General features: G+C 43.5%; 1 protein-coding gene across 6 annotated transcripts in view; it reads right to left on the reverse strand.

Annotated features, from left to right (window-relative positions):
• Positions 1-10,146: 10,146 nt before the first annotated feature.
• LOC137384867 (uncharacterized) overlaps positions 10,147-15,527 on the reverse strand; it is a 73,622-nt gene continuing 68,241 nt past the window's right edge. For 5 of the 6 annotated variants that reach the window (XM_068059472.1, XM_068059473.1, XM_068059471.1 and 2 more), the window contains exons 23-24: positions 14,010-14,132; positions 10,147-11,713 (exon numbers count right to left, since the gene is read on the reverse strand). In XM_068059472.1, the coding sequence (XP_067915573.1) occupies positions 11,610-11,713; positions 14,010-14,132 (227 nt within the window). In that variant the 3' untranslated portion in view covers positions 10,147-11,609. The remainder of the gene's footprint in view (positions 11,714-14,009; positions 14,133-15,527) is intronic. The other variant, XM_068059474.1, reaches the window with a different exon arrangement.

Consider the following 15,527-nt stretch of genomic DNA (forward strand, 5'->3'; position numbering starts at 1 on the left):
CTTCATTTGGTTCCCATCCCCCTGCCAAGGACATTGGTTCCAGTCCGGCCCAGGTGTAGACCGTCCAATTTGTAATAGTCCCACCTCCCCCAGAACCGGTCCCAATGTCCCAAAAATCTGAACCCCTCCCTCCTGCACCATCTCTCAAGCCATGCATTCATCCTGACTATTCTTTCATTTCTACTCTGACTATCACGTGGCACTGGTAGCAATCCTGAGATTACTACCTCTGAGGTCCTACTTTTTAACTTGGCTCCTAACTCCCTAAATTCTGCTTGTAGGACCTCATCCCGTTTTTTACCGATATCATTGGTGCCTATGTGCACAACGACAACTGGCTGTTCACCCTCCCCTTTCAGAATGTTCTGCAGCCGATCTGAGACATCCCTGACCCGTGCACCTGGGAGGCAACATACCATTCGGGAGTCTCGTTTTCGACCACAGAACCGCCTATCTACCCCCCTTACAATTGAATCCCCGATGACTATAGCCCTTCCACTCTTGTTCCCGCCCTTCTGAACAGCAGAGTCAGCCACGGTGCCATGAACCTGGCTACTGCTGCCTTCCCCTGGTGAGCCATCTCCCTCAACAGTATCCAAAACGGTATACCTGTTTTGGAGGGAGATGACCGCAGGGGACACCTGCGCTGCCTTCCTGCTCTTTCTCTGCCTTTTCGTCACCCATTCCCTTTCTCCCTCAGCAATCCTAATCTGCGGTGTGACCAATTCGCTAAACGTGCTATCCACGACCTCCTCAGCATTGCGGATGCTCCAAAGTGAGTCCATCCGCAGCTCCAGAGCCATCATGCGGTCTAACAAGAGCTGCAACTGGACACACTTCCAGCACGTGAAGGAGTCAGGGACATCAGCCATGTCCCTGAGCTCCCACATTGAGCAAGAGGAGCATAACACGGGTCTGAGATCTCCTGCCATTTTTAATCTTAAGCTTAACTTAGTCTTAACTTAGGCAAATGAAAAAGGAACGAAAAGTTTTTACCAATCACACGAAAAAAAAATAGAAAAAGCCTTACCTTATCTACACACCACCGAGTCCTTTTTTTTTTGGTTAGAGGAGGAGGGCGGGTGGGAGACACTACAGGTGTAGTGTCTCGGGTTCAGCCGCTGCCCAAATATATAGGACTTACTTACCCAGCTGCCACCTCGCTCTCCCTGTCGCCACTGCAAAAAGAAACTGCCGAAACAAAAAGGTAAGTTTATATAAGTTGTAAACTCACTTACCCAGCTGCCACCTCGCTCTCCCTGTCACCGCTGCAAAAAGCAAAATGGGCTGTGATCACCAGACATTGAAGGTGAGGATGCTCACATTCCAGGATTACTGCTAAAATGGCAGAATCCACAAACAGAAGTGGTCAAACCAGCTAGTCACATGACTAACCTGCTGGGTAACCTGGGGTTTTTTGAATTGTGCCACAGAGAAAGAGGCAGAAGGCAGTTTGAACTGGAACCTGGTGCAAGGAAGCTTTCTCCCAAGCCACCAGACCCACGGAAGACACGTAAACCTCAAGAGAGAAAAGACTGACCTCGAAACAAGTTGATGCGTGCACTGGGCCCCAACGAATTGCAAGTCTGACCGGCAACCAAAAACTTCACAACAAACTCAAAGGACAGTAAAATAGAAACCCATCTATTGCCTCAAACCTTTCCCCTTTATTCCCTCTACTTTTTCTGTCTCTATCTGCATGTGTGCCTATCGCGTATGCACGCTAGCGTGGTCGCGTCACATATTCATAGTTGGTAACTGGATTAGAGTTTAAGATTTAAAAACTTCTACCTTTCTAGTTTAAAATCTAAGAAAGTCTGTTTGCATTGATTTCTTTGCCTTACAATTGGAAAGCATTGAACAAGGATTCACTAGGGGGGAGCTAAAACATGGTGTTTTAAAAAAAAATTAAACCCTGTTACGGTTAAACCAGGCAAAGGCTGAGACGGAACCCTCGACCCCTCTCACCTGGTCGTAACAGAAATTTGGGGGCTACCGTCCGGGATTTGACCCACAAATGAGAAACTGGAAGTGGGAAGTCAAATTGTTCCCAATCAAAAAAGAGAAAAAATTTCAATACAGGTTTTCTTGTGGTTGTGTGTGCTTGAATACTAACATGTCTGTGACTGAAGCCAGTAACTCCCCAAGCCAGGGTGAAGTAACTTGTGATAAGTTAAAAGCACTGTCTATGGAGGAGTTGAGGAAAATGGCTGAGCAGTGTGGGATCGTTGTACATGGCAAGGCTAGAAAGTCCAAACTCCTAAGACTAGTGGCCAACCATTTTTCCCTTGAATCTGAAGAAACAGAATCAGGGTTAGAAGTAGACCCCGACAGGGTATTGCTAGCAAAGCTACAATTGGAACAGAGGAAACTTGAAGTTGAGGGAAGAGAAAAAGAAAGAGAGAGAGACAGGAGAAAGAAAGAGCCTTCCAGAAGGAACATGAAGAAAAAGAGAGAAGAGAGAAAGCAAGGGAGGAGAGAGAAAGAGAAAGAACCTTCCGGAAAGAATGCGAAGAGAGAGAGCTGAAGCAGCTTGAGTTAACTAGGGGGCGACAGAGTAACCCCAGTGAAAGCATAGCTAATTTGGAGGAGCTTAATTCAGGGTTGGGTACAGGATTGTTAAAATTTTCCCAACTGATCCCAAAATTGAATGAGAGAAACGTGGAAGCATTTTTTGTGTCTTTTGAAAAACTGGCAAGGCAGTTCAAGTGGCCAGCTGAGGCTTGGACTCTGTTGTTACAGAGTAAATTAGTAGGAAAAGCCCATGAGGTTTATTCCTTGTTGCCAGATGAGGGTTCATCAAATTATGAACTGACAAAAAATACTATCCTTAGGGCATATGAATTAGTACCCGAAGCCTATAGCCAAAAGTTTAGAACCCTCAAGAAGCAAGCTAATCAAATAAAAGCAAAATACTGCGGATGCTGGAAATCTGAAATAAAAACAAGAAATGCTGGAACCACTCAGCAGGTCTGAAATAAAAACACCTATTAACACCTAATTTGTACTAATGCGTTGTCTTTCAACACACCATTAACATATTGTTTGCCTTTGCTCCGTGACCTTTTGGTCAGCTATGCGGCCTGGTCCAATCTAGACCTCCTTTGTTACCTCTTGCCCCACCCCCACCTCACTTGCTTATAACCTGTGACTTTTCTAATATTTGTCAGTTCCGATGAAGGGTCACTGACCCGAAACGTTAACTCTGCTTCTCTTTCCACAGATGCTGCCAGACCTGCTGAGTGGTTCCAGCATTTCTTGTTTTTATAGCAAGCTAATCAAACTTATCTGGAGTTTGAGAGAAATAAGCAGCGAGCTTTAGACCAGTGGCTGAGGGCTCTTAAAATACAGCTCAGCTATGAAAACCTCAGAGAAGTAATTTTGTTAGAGGAATTTAAAAACTCTCACCCTTCAGACACATGTAAAGGAGCAGAAGGCTCATAGAGCCCAGCAGGCTGCAGTCCTGGCTGATGAGTTTGCTCTCATTTTTATAAGTCAGTTTCCCAGGGGAAAACCTTTCTTAATCTGAAAAGGACTAAGGATGGGAAGGTGATAGAAACCCAAGCAGTCCTGGGAGGGAAGGAAAAGCAGGAGACACAGGGGGCCCTCCTTCAGCCAAAAAGGAAGGTGCTGTAAACAGGAGTGAGACCTGGAAACCTGTGTGCTTCCATTGTAATAAAGCAGGGCATTTAAGAGCTGACTGCTGGAAACTAAAGGGAAAACCTGTAGGGTTAATCAGGGCACACCCACTCTGTGAAGACAGGACCTTGATGGATAGCACAACAGAACAAGCTGTGGTTTTAACTGCAGTGAGAGTCAGTCCCAGGAAGCTTATGGCTGCAAGTGCAGGAAAATTTAATAGGATTACTGAGGGTTATCAGGGTTTTGTGTCTGAAGGGAGAGTAACCCCATATCCCTTGAGTGGGGCAAGCAAGCCCATAGTAATTCTCAGGGACACAAGGGCCACTAGATCCCTTTTACTGGGAAAAGGCCTGATCTTTTCCCTAGAGAGTGCAGTAAACTCCAGAATGGTGGTGAATGGTATTGGAAGGCAGCGTATGCCTGTACCTTTACACAGGGTGCACTTGGAGTGCGACCTAGTTTCGGGACCAGTGACTGTAGGGATTGTCCCTAGTTTTCCTGTAGATGGGGTTGGCCTGCTCCTAGATAATGATCTGGCGGGGGATGAAGCTGGTAGCTTCCCCAGTAGTGAAAGAGAGCCCCCTGCAATTTCCCTCAATGTGTAATGAATCAGGCCAGGATCAAACCAGCTTCCCCAGAGAAGACTGCATTGGCACTGCAAGCAGATGACCATGAGGTCTGTCTGTCCGAGACTTTCTTTGGAAAGTTAGTAGACCCAGGGAATGAGATAAATAAATCTTTTTGAGCTGAGGCTCAGTGAGTTGACCCATTATTGAGAGAGTTAGCACAGGCTGCCCAGTCTGAAATTGAAGCAGAGGGAATCCCTGATTGCTATTACTTAAAGAATGAGGTACTGATGAGGAAATGGAGTTCTCCTCACAGGCCTGAGAGCAAGGAGTGGACAGTAGTTCACCAGTTAGTTGTGCTGCAGAGGTAGTGGAGAGAAATAGTAAGAATGGTCCATGAGACTACGGGTATATGAAAAACCAAAGCCTGCATAAGACAGCAGTTTGACTGGCCGAAACTCCACAAAGATGTGGTGGGGGACTGTAGGAGATGCCACATGTGTCAGGTTGAGGGGAAACCCCAGCCTACGTGAAATCTGCACCCCTAAGTCCTGTATCGGTGTTTGGAGAACCCTCCAGCAGGGGGTTGGTGGACTGTAAGGGACCCTTGCCGAAAACAAAAGGGGACAGGCAGGCACCAAGCTGGCAACAGGTTAGAAAGGAACGTGTAAAAAGGGACCAAGGTTAAAGGAAGTCCGGGAAGATTCCTAGATGAAAACCCCTACTTTCCGGTCAGCCAACCCCGCAATTTTTGAAAAATTAGACCCCAAATCCTCCTATGTAAATGCAGATGCGAGAAGCACCCCACCAGAGTTGCTAACAGCATTTACAGACACCTGCAGAGACAAAGAAAGTCCTCAAGAGGGCAGAGAAACCGTGAGGTTGATGCCTCACCTTGTCGAAGTGCCGCAGGGAAGCGCAGTAGAATCTGAACAAATACCTGCAAGCAGGAGTGTCCCAGAGGACAAAGGGAAGATTAGTAAAGGCTCTGCCCCCACAGTCAGGAAAAAAGGGAACCAGCCATCCACTGAGGTGAAAAGCCCTTGCATGACTCATCAAGGCACTGAAAGAGGGTTCAGAGGGGAATTGCCCATTGCTGCCGCCCCTGAACAGAACTCCAACTTAGGGCTAATTAAACCTAACCCTCCTCCTGCAGACCTCAACAAGAACAAAGCCTCCTTTGGCAGTCATGGAAACTGAAAAAACTTCCCAAAAACTACGTTTATTGGGATGCCAAAAAGGGCAGTTTAAACTAACACTGCTACCATGAAAAGACAGACTGTAACAGTTGCTAGGGTTCTGAATGAATGAGAGAGATGTGGGAGTGTTCCTGTCCTTATCTTCTCTCCCTTTTAATGAAATGCTCTTTTAAAGACAAAATCGCATTTCATTTCGCTCAGTGTGGAGGTGTTATGCAGACCCCCACCAGCCAAGAATGAGGCATATTCATTTTGTCATATGAACATTGATTTTAAACTGTTGCTGGAGTGAAGAAATAAAAATAAATCACCAGATGGCTGGAAACATATTTGAATACTAACAGACAGTGCTTGGAGAGACAAAGGACTATTCCTTGATCCACTTAACCAAAAATGGGCTGTGATCACCAGACATTGAAGGCGAGGAAGATCACATACAAGGATGACTGCTCAGATGGCAGAATCCACAAACAGAAGTGGTCAAACCAGCTAGTCACACGACTAACCTGCTGGGTAACCTGGGGTTTTTGAATTGTGTCACAGAAAAAGAGGCAGAAGGCAGTTTGAACTGGAACCTGGAGCAAGGAAGCCTCTCTCTGTCTCTCCCAAGCCACCGGACCCACGGAAGACACGTAAACCTCAAGAGAGAAAAGATTCTGACTTCGAAACAAGTTAAAGTGTGTACTGGGCCCCAACGAATTGCAACAAAGTCCTTTCAGATTTACGCTCCTGCTGAAGTGGAATCTTCCAATGTGGAACAGTCCAAGGTTGGTTGAAGTCCTTGCAGCCGTCCGATGGGGAAAAAAAGGTTCTTCAACAGCAGAACAGTCAGTAGTCTAATTCCAGTTGAAGTGATGCTTGTCTTCTTCCAGCGATGAATTCAGCAATTACAGTTCAGCAGTTAAAGTAATTGGTTATTTTCTTTTAAGAAATTAATCTGGTTTGAATTTTCAGAATTCTGAGAGTATAATAAATAGGGTTTAAACAAACAGAGGGAGTGTTCTCTTTTCCTTTTGTATATGCTGGCAAACAGTCTGTCTCCACGAAAAGCCAGTGCAAAAAAGGTAATTGCAACCTTGTATATTTTGTCCTTGGTCTCCGAATGACTGTTGCCGGGTAACCAGAATGCATTCTTTGCAGCTGGTTGGTTCCCTCTCCGTATGGTTGTATCCAACGGCAACCAAAAATGCATCTTCTTGGAAATTTCTGAGGCTTGCTTGTTCTTAAAGCAGTACCGATCCTTTTACAGCCTTAAAGGCACACTGCATACTTCCCAGAAAATAAACCCGCAGGATCATAACACTAAGTACTTTACACAAATTCCTGTTGAATGTTTGCAGCAAATATGCACAAGCTGGTAACTGTTTCCCAGGTCACTGACATTTAGCATAGGAAAACCACCTGACCTCTAACCTAGTTCTGTACTTTAGTTTTTACATATGTTGCTTCATTCTCCCTAAATTATCTTATTCAAATAATCTGGCCTTGTGGACAGTCTACTTTCATAGTTATAAATACTTTAATTAAGTCTCCTAAGAGCCTAGATTTTTTGGAGTAAAGATTAAGTATCAAGCTAGTGGGCCTCTAAATCTCCCACCATGTGAGGGGACCAGAACTGGCCGCAGTATCTAGACAAGGCACAACTAAGATTTCATATAAAGGTGCAACGGGAAAATTGAGTTCTACATTCTGATATTCTGCTTTTGCTATAGTCTTTCAGTACTGCTAGCCAATCTTCAAGGACTTGAGTTCTATTAGAAGACCCAGGTCTTTCTCTTAACAGACCAATATAAAGCCCCTTTTAACATTAGTCACATGTTGTGGCTGTGGCAGTGTTCTGACCAAGGGCAGGTCCACTGTTCGTTCTTTTCTCCACCCAGGAGAGATGATCATGGCTAAGGAAGAGGGTATATGAGGTGGTTTCCTGTTGCCTTCCTCAGATAGGAACAGGGATTGAACCTACGGTGTTGACGTCTATCTCAATGACATACTAGCCATCGAGCCAACTGAGCTACCTGGTCCCCAGCTACATTGTTATGAGTGCTTTCTTTTTTTTTTTGGTTAAATTTTGAGGACTTGTGTTTTATTTGGGAAAACTGAAAAAGGATTCCATTGATGTTGGAATTTTCTTTTTATTAAAAGGTCTTCATAAGGTCTTTTGGACTTGTTTGCAAACAAGTACCGGAAGCCACTTGTTTTCAGATAAATACGCAGCAGAGGCTTTTTGCCCTGGAGACGATGTTTACAGAGAAGTGGCAGGTCAAGATTTATAGGGGTCAGGAGGCTTGACTCTTGACATTGTTTTTGGTTTCGCTTTGGACAATCAGTTGGAGTTATAAAAACCAACATGAAGGACAAATCCCAGCTCAGCCTGTTCCAGATTTTTGAAAAGCCTGCCAAGTTTTCCATCTGAGAAGTTCTTAGAAGCAAGTGTAGCTCAGAAGTCAAATGGCAGTCCATTGATGCCTGTTATTTTGTAAGTCTGCATATTTGTTCTTTCATCATTCCCTCCCTAAACTTCTCTGCCTAGCGCTCCTGTAAGACGCTGCTTAAAACAGGTTGCCTGCCCTAATGTCTCCTTGTGATTTAATGGCAAATTTTGTTTGATAATGCTCCTGTGAAGTGCCTTGGGACATTTGCTACATAAGGTGCTATGTAAATACAAGTTGTTGATATTTGTCTATCTAATATGAGTAAGTCTATGGTTTGAGGATATGGTGCAAAACAGGCTTGCTTTGGGAAAATTCTGTCAGAATCCACATCGGATGGACCACCTTAGTTGTAATCGCCTCATGCTAAACACAATTCCCCATTGGCCGTGAGGGGCAGGCAAGCTGATCTCGCGGCTCCTGCCACAATGTAAATACCTACCAGGCAATACTCTAATGATGTACTGCTGCTTATCCCGCATTGGGCATCTCCAGATCAGTCTTTTTTTATCCCTCGAGTGTGACGTCCTTCCCCTAATATTTCCTCTTTGTTTGATCTTTTCAAGAAACTCCTGAACTGTGAAGTTCCCAGGTGGAATTTCACTGCCCCTGCTTTGCAAGCAGAGTTTGGCAGGGGGTCCGTCGTTGATTGGGTGCCCTGAGGGAGGGCAGGAAATCAGCCAGGGCCTGTGCTATACTAGCTGACAGTTCGGATCCATTGAGCAGTGCCTTAAAGACATTTAAGTGACACTTCAGTATTAGTTTGATGCCACATCGCTCTGGTAACTGCATCGACACCCTGGTGAATGTAGTAGTCCAGGAAACAGCTTCAACAGTAGGACAGCATGAGGAGGTTCTAAAGGTGATCGTTGCTTCCAGTGATTCCCTCAAACACCCAAACTCAGGCCTTATTTTGCACTGTTTGGTCTGTTTTTGCTTAGATCATTAATCAAATTGAGCCCTTGCCCAGCACACATAGGCTGGAAAGAATGATAGCAGCATTGCTGCTACAACCACATGGTATCAATCTAACCCCCTCCAGTGCCATCACGGGGTAGGGTGGGGCTCCTGCAGTGGGCCCAATAGGCATTGAACCTGCAAGGTGCTGCAAGGACACTAGTATCACTGAGACAAATGCCACCTCAGTCTATGAGGGTCCTATTGGCTATAGAGCCAGCCACCAACCTCGCAGCCTCCTCACACTGAGCTGCACCCAGTAGGAGTAAGAAGTTAGTTTCATGTATTAAAAGAGACACCGTGATCAGAAATAATAGGAAGTAATTGGTATTTGTGGAAATCTTTGGCAAATGAGTGTCTTTGTGGATTGTTTTTATATACGCCTTCTTATTCTCTTTTTGTAAGAGTCCTTTCCTGAAAGGATGTAAAAATCTATTATAGGGCTTAAGCACTAAAATCAAGGCTGACACTTCAGTGCAGTACTGAGGGAATGCTGCACTGTTGGAGGTGCCGTCTTTTGGATGAGATGTTAAACCGAGGCCCCATCTACCTGCTTGGGTAGAAGTAAAAGATCCCAAGACACTATTTTGATGAAAAGTGCAGGAGTTCTCCCCAGTGTCCTGGCCAATATTCATCCCTCAATCAATATTACAAAACAGATTATCTGGTCATTATCACATTGCTGTTTGGGGAGCTTGCTGTGCACAAATTAGCTGCCGCGTTTCCTACAGAGTAACAGTGACTATACTTCAAAGCAAGTACGTCATTGACTGAAAAGTGCTTTGAGACAGCCGGTGGTCATGAAAAGCGCTGGCTTGGACTCTGGCCCACATGGCCTCCTCCTATGCTGTAAATGACTATGAATCTATGCCTGCTTCGAGGGTTATTGTGAACCCATAACTCTGAAGTTCTGCAGATCTGCTGTTAAGCGAAAAGTTAAAATTTAATGCACTGTTTCTGGGCTGAATAAATTAAACTGCAGAGTATTTCAGAAACATTTGTTATTCAAATGGGAGTAATCAGTACATCAATTTTTGTCTGATTACACTAATGATGTCATTTTTCTACATTAACAGCACAATAAATACAAGATGTTGGTGTTAGTGAAGCAGACAGGGGGAAAAATTGTACAAGGTGACATTGGGGTCCTGTAGAGGTAAAGGAAGATTATGTAGTCTGGCAACTTGAGGATAGCTTTCTGTGCTGAACCCTATGGAACCAATTGTGCCGAGCTTTTTTTTTTAATGTATTAACAGACTGCTGGGGAGTACTTTACATCCCTTACTTACCTCCTCCTCACATTGTTGAGTTTCTAAATGCAAAAAGGAAATCTCTTCCACAAAACACACTAAGTTGAAATCTTAAGACAGTTTTATTTTACCAAAACATTTAGTGTCAAATGGAATGTTGCTTTTTTGAAATGTAGCAATAATCTTTATTTTGACAGATTAAATATGTACATGTTTACAAATAAATACAAAAATATAGTACGCTTTTGGTTCTATTTAATTGACAAAGTAATTTTAGTCTGAACTAGACTTAAAAAGTACATCTTGATGCATAAAAACATTAAAACTGATCAAATATGGCAGCTACATTTTGTTTTGACAGTTCTATGACAAGTACCAATAACTACATTTTCTATTTCTAAGTTAACAAGTCTTGCAAACAATCACCTAAGAAATCTGAAGCAGGTTTCTGTGTTGTGATTTCAATTCAGTTTGTCTAACTTTAGTTACTACATTTTTGGGGAGGGAGGGAGGAGTAATATGGAAAAAACAGAACTCGTGGAGTTCACCTGTTAGTTGAGAAAATTGTAAATGATGCACGGACACCTAAAGAAGATACTATTACTTATAAATAATTTTCTAAAAACTGGTAAATACTGACTCAAATCAATACATATTTTGCTAAATGACATGTTTCAAAAACTTAATTGTTTTCTAGTGTTTTACTGGATAAGAGGTAGATTACTACCCATTAGGTTTAGACTAAATTCTTCAAATGAGGATTCCATAGAATAGCAATAAATCAGGATATTACAACCAGGTAAACTGGAGGATATCTGTAGCTTTTCAGGGAAGTCCTGACTGAATTCCCACCCACTGATCAGCTTCAGCTCTTGGGGGCCCCTTGCACGTGTTGAATGTAAAAATGGTGCTGTTGACGTCTGTATCCCTGATGGGTTTATAACTGCTCAGACCAAAATGCTGCTTAAGGGACAAAGTAGTTCCCTGAGCATCTGCAAGAGCTTCCTGCCATCAGCAGTAAACTAGTCAGTAAGGTTCGAGCTTCAGAAGGCATTGCAGGATTCCATCTTTCCGTCCACCGCCACCCCAGTTTGCCTAATGGGAAACTAATAATGAAGGAAGTTTGGAGATGAAAGAAAGTTATTAGACATTGAGACATAGTGCCCCATTGTTTTGCTGTTTGCTGACAGCCAGAATATCAGATCAAGTTTTACAAATTTTGTTGAAAATGTTTAGCCAAGTACTTGCCAAAATCTGGCAGAGACTCTGAAAAAATAATTCATTCATGGCAAAGCACAAGGAAAAGAAGTGAGGGCACAATCAATAAGGGAAAAACATAGAGTCATTGTTGAATTCTCTTCCAAATGCAAAAATTGCACTCTGATCCTCCTGATTGCATCGGTTACCTTAAGTCGCACCACAGAGAGCTAACATGACTGAATGATGATGGATAGTTGATTGCCCTTTGTTTTGCTGGAAGCAAAAACAGGATGGTGAGATTGAGGACTTCTCTTCCTTCCCCCTCCATCCCTCCCTCTTCACATACTATGCACACATCATAACAACTCAGAACAAGGTTGGAGTCATTTGCAAATTCTGGGTTACTGTACTTTTCCCAAAGGACGATTCCAACTGGGTCTCTGTGGAGTGACCACTTTCAGCCAGAACAGCTAGAAAGGAAAGATCAAAAACAGTTTTCTCTGTGCTCAAATTTATGTATAATGCCACATTATGCATGTTGAGTGGCACACCCTGTAATCTGCTTACATTCATATAAGTGTCAGCATGTTGGATAAGCCGTTTTCAGCATCACTGATACTTCCAGTTGGATTACTAGTACTTACACATTAGTTATAAAACTCTGATATGCTATCTGAGTCTGCCAAAGAAAATACAATTCACTCTAGCACACAACAAATCTTAATGCACCTCTTTCAACGAATGGGCACAGGCATGTTGGGCCAAATGACTTCCTTCTGTGCTGTAAGGATACCGGACTCAAAATTGAGAGAAATCAGGGCTTTGTAGCTAACTTAATTTGGCATATGTCTTATGGTTTGTCACAGCATTTTGTGCAAACTTCAAATAAAAACAGAATGTGACCAATTTGCAAATCTCTGTACCGCAGCTGGTTTTAAATCATTAACAATTCAAAACCACCATTAACAGAAAAAAAGTCAGACAAATGCTCAAGACTTGTAAATGAAGCTTATTAGGGTAAAATCTGAAGTTTGGGAGGGAAGGAAATAATTGGATTCAGCTTTGTGAATCACACAATACACCAAGAAGTCGAAGTTTGTAGCTAGTAATGCATTTCTCCTTGCCTCAGCTATGAGGCAGTAGAGTTGCAAACACTAGTTTGCCTCTCCCCAGCCAAGCTTAAAAAAAGAAAGGCAGGAGAGGGCAAAATCATGTCAGACAGTCGTCCACATTTCCACATGCCAGTTAGAATTTGTTTGGTATCTGGGCTTGCTATGTGGCATGGAGTAAGACAGAACAGAAAAAAAAACAATAGAACAGGGGAGGATTCACAGTTGTAATCAATAATTAATAAATGAGTGAATGGGACACTGATGCACTGGAATATATTGCTTGAATCTGGTATATGTTTAACTTGAGTGGCTATTACATACTATAAATATTTTTTTCAAAATGTATTAAAAATACACCAAGCCTTGAATTTTACAACCTCCCCGGGAGCCGGCTGGAGGGTTGGAGGGGCTGGTAAAATTGAGTGGGAGGTGAGGGTGAGGCAAGGATGCCGTTCCCGTCGCCTAAGCCCCGTTGCCATTTTACCAGCAGCGGGGGGAGGCTGAAACAAGACCGGCAGCCCCAGGACAATGGAGTCCCTTAAGTAGTCAATTACTTGCCACTTAAAGGCCTCCTCCCCGACAGCTGGGAACTTCGACACCTAAGGATGCCGTCTGGTAATACCAGGCAGCCACCTGAGGGCCCTCTTGATCAGGCATCCTGTGCCCCACAGAAGGCCCCCCGCAGCAGTGCAATCCGGCCCTGATGGAGCACCAGCCGATTGTCCCCGGCGAGGCCCGAAACCCGACTTACCTTTTTCGGGGTCGGTATCCATGATGCTGCTCTGGGCGGGTTGCAGTCCCACTGCCGGTGACACTGTTGGGACTAAAGAGCTGCCAGCTTGTTGATTGACTGGCAGCTCTTGGAAGTGGGACTTCCTGCCTCAGAGGGGCTGAAGTCCCACCCGAGGCCAATTAAGGGACGGGCCATGCAAAAGAGCCAGAGGGCGGGGCCTCTAGCTGTCATGTAAAATTCCAGCCCAAACAATTAACTCTTAAAAATATTGTGGGGAAAACTGTCCTCCTCAAATTGGATAGTTAATTTCCTCTGGTAGTCTACTGGTCAGCACACATGCGTGAAATTTCTTAGGGTGCTATTTTAACATAGAGGAAATTAAGACCTTTAAAACAATTGCAATTCACTCCAGGTATTCTTCTCCAATTGGACTGCCTGTACCAGGTTTCCCAAATATAGTTTGAGTTCTCAACAACTTGGTAAACAAACCAATGTTGCCTCCAGGTCTCTACTCATCACAGACCTTCCCTTGTGTTCTTGCCTTCTCCCCCCGCACCCGACTTTCTCTGCACCTGTACTTGTTTAAAACAAGTAACAGATTAAAACAAGTACAGATTACATCGGTAATCTTTTCCATTTCTGATGAAGAGTCACAGACCTGAAACGTTAACTCAGTTTCTCTCTACAGATGCTGCCTGGCCTACTGAGTATTTCCAGCAATTTCAGTTTATATTTCAGATTTCCAGCATCTGCAGTATTTTGACTTTTGTATCAGTGTTGTTGGATTCTCAAAAAAAAGAATAGATTTCCAGTGGCTGTAGACTCATTGCTGATTACTATGGTCTTCAATAGCAGGCAAACCTTTCAATTATGTAATGGAAATGTAATTTAAAAAAGGGATAAATTATAAATTAGTCTTACCATTTTCTGTGGCCAAAGAACTTTGTAAAGGAGTGGTTAACATTCTCAAACCTTTAGTAAAATTTTTTACATCCGTAACAAGGATTCCACTTTGTGCGAAAATTTCTCGGTTCTCAGGTTGACCTAAAAGATTATTGATTAAAAGAGGCAATAAAACATGAATTACTATATTTATTTATTTATTTTTTATTTATTTAGGGCTACAGCACTGAAACAGGCCCTTCGGCCCACCTTGTCTGTGTCGACCAACAACCACACATTTATACTAATCCTACATTAATCCCATATTCCCGACAACATCCCCACCATTCTCCTACCACCTACCTACACTACGGGCAATTTACAATGGCCAATTTACCTATCAACCTGCAAGTCTTTGGCTGTGGGAGGAAACCGGAGCACCCGGCGGAAACCCACGTGGTCACAGGGAGAACTTGCAAACTCCACACAGGCAGTACCCAGAACCGAACCCGGGTCGCTGGAGCTGTGAGGCTGCAGTGCTAACCACTGTGCCACCCTAGTTTTAACAGGTTTGCAAGTTAGCACTTCATGACCATGTTTTCAAAAATAAGTATAAAAGGACAATGCTTGTGGAGCGAAGGTTTCGATTGTTCAAAGAAACAATTTGAAAATATGCTCATTTATTCAATATAGGAAAGAAAAATAGTTGAATTTATAGAAGAACATAGAACTAGGACATTCAGCCCCTCAAGACTCTTCCGCCAATCAATTAGATTGTGGCTGATCTGTATCTTAACTCCATCCTATTTGCCGTTTCCTTAACCCTTGCCTAACAAAAAAAAAATCTTTCCATCTCAGTTTTGAGATAATAGCATTTTATCACATCCTCAGAAATCTCAAAAGCACTTCACTATCAATTCATTACTTGGAAGGGCAGTCACTATTTTTTTGGAGTCAGAAACAGCAGCCAACGCAATGGCAAGGTCCCACAAACAGCAAGCGAGATGAATGACCAGTTAACATCTTCCTTATATTGTTTGCTGAAGGAGGAACATTGGCCACGACCCTGGGAGACACCCTACTCTTCTGAATAGTACTGTAGCGTCTAATGTCCACCCAAACGGGCACGCAGGACTTCAGTTTAATGTCCTGTCTGTAATGTGCTACCTGCAACATTGATGGAATGCTACACTGAAGTGTCAGCTTGGGCTATAAACTTAAGTCTGAACAGGCTGGTGAATTTTCTGTAGGAACGAAAAGACTAAGAGGTGACCTGATAGGGTAGACATCCAAAAGATGCTTTCACTTGTAGGAGAGTCCAAAGGTAGGGGCTTTAAATGTATGATAGTCACTAATAAATCCCATTAGGAATTCAGGAGAAATTTCTTACACTTCTGGGCTGAATTCAAAAGGCGGGGGAATCCCGCCTCAGCCATTTGGAGCACCTACCCCCCGATTCTACGGCACTAGACCAATTAGCAGCCCTTTAAAGATGAGGATCCTGCCTCCAAGAGTTGCTGGGCAATCAGAGGGTTGGCAACTCAGTCATAGTGGCAG

Source organism: Heterodontus francisci, chromosome 27 (assembly GCF_036365525.1).
Source record: "Heterodontus francisci isolate sHetFra1 chromosome 27, sHetFra1.hap1, whole genome shotgun sequence".
Taxonomy (NCBI): domain Eukaryota; kingdom Metazoa; phylum Chordata; class Chondrichthyes; order Heterodontiformes; family Heterodontidae; genus Heterodontus; species Heterodontus francisci.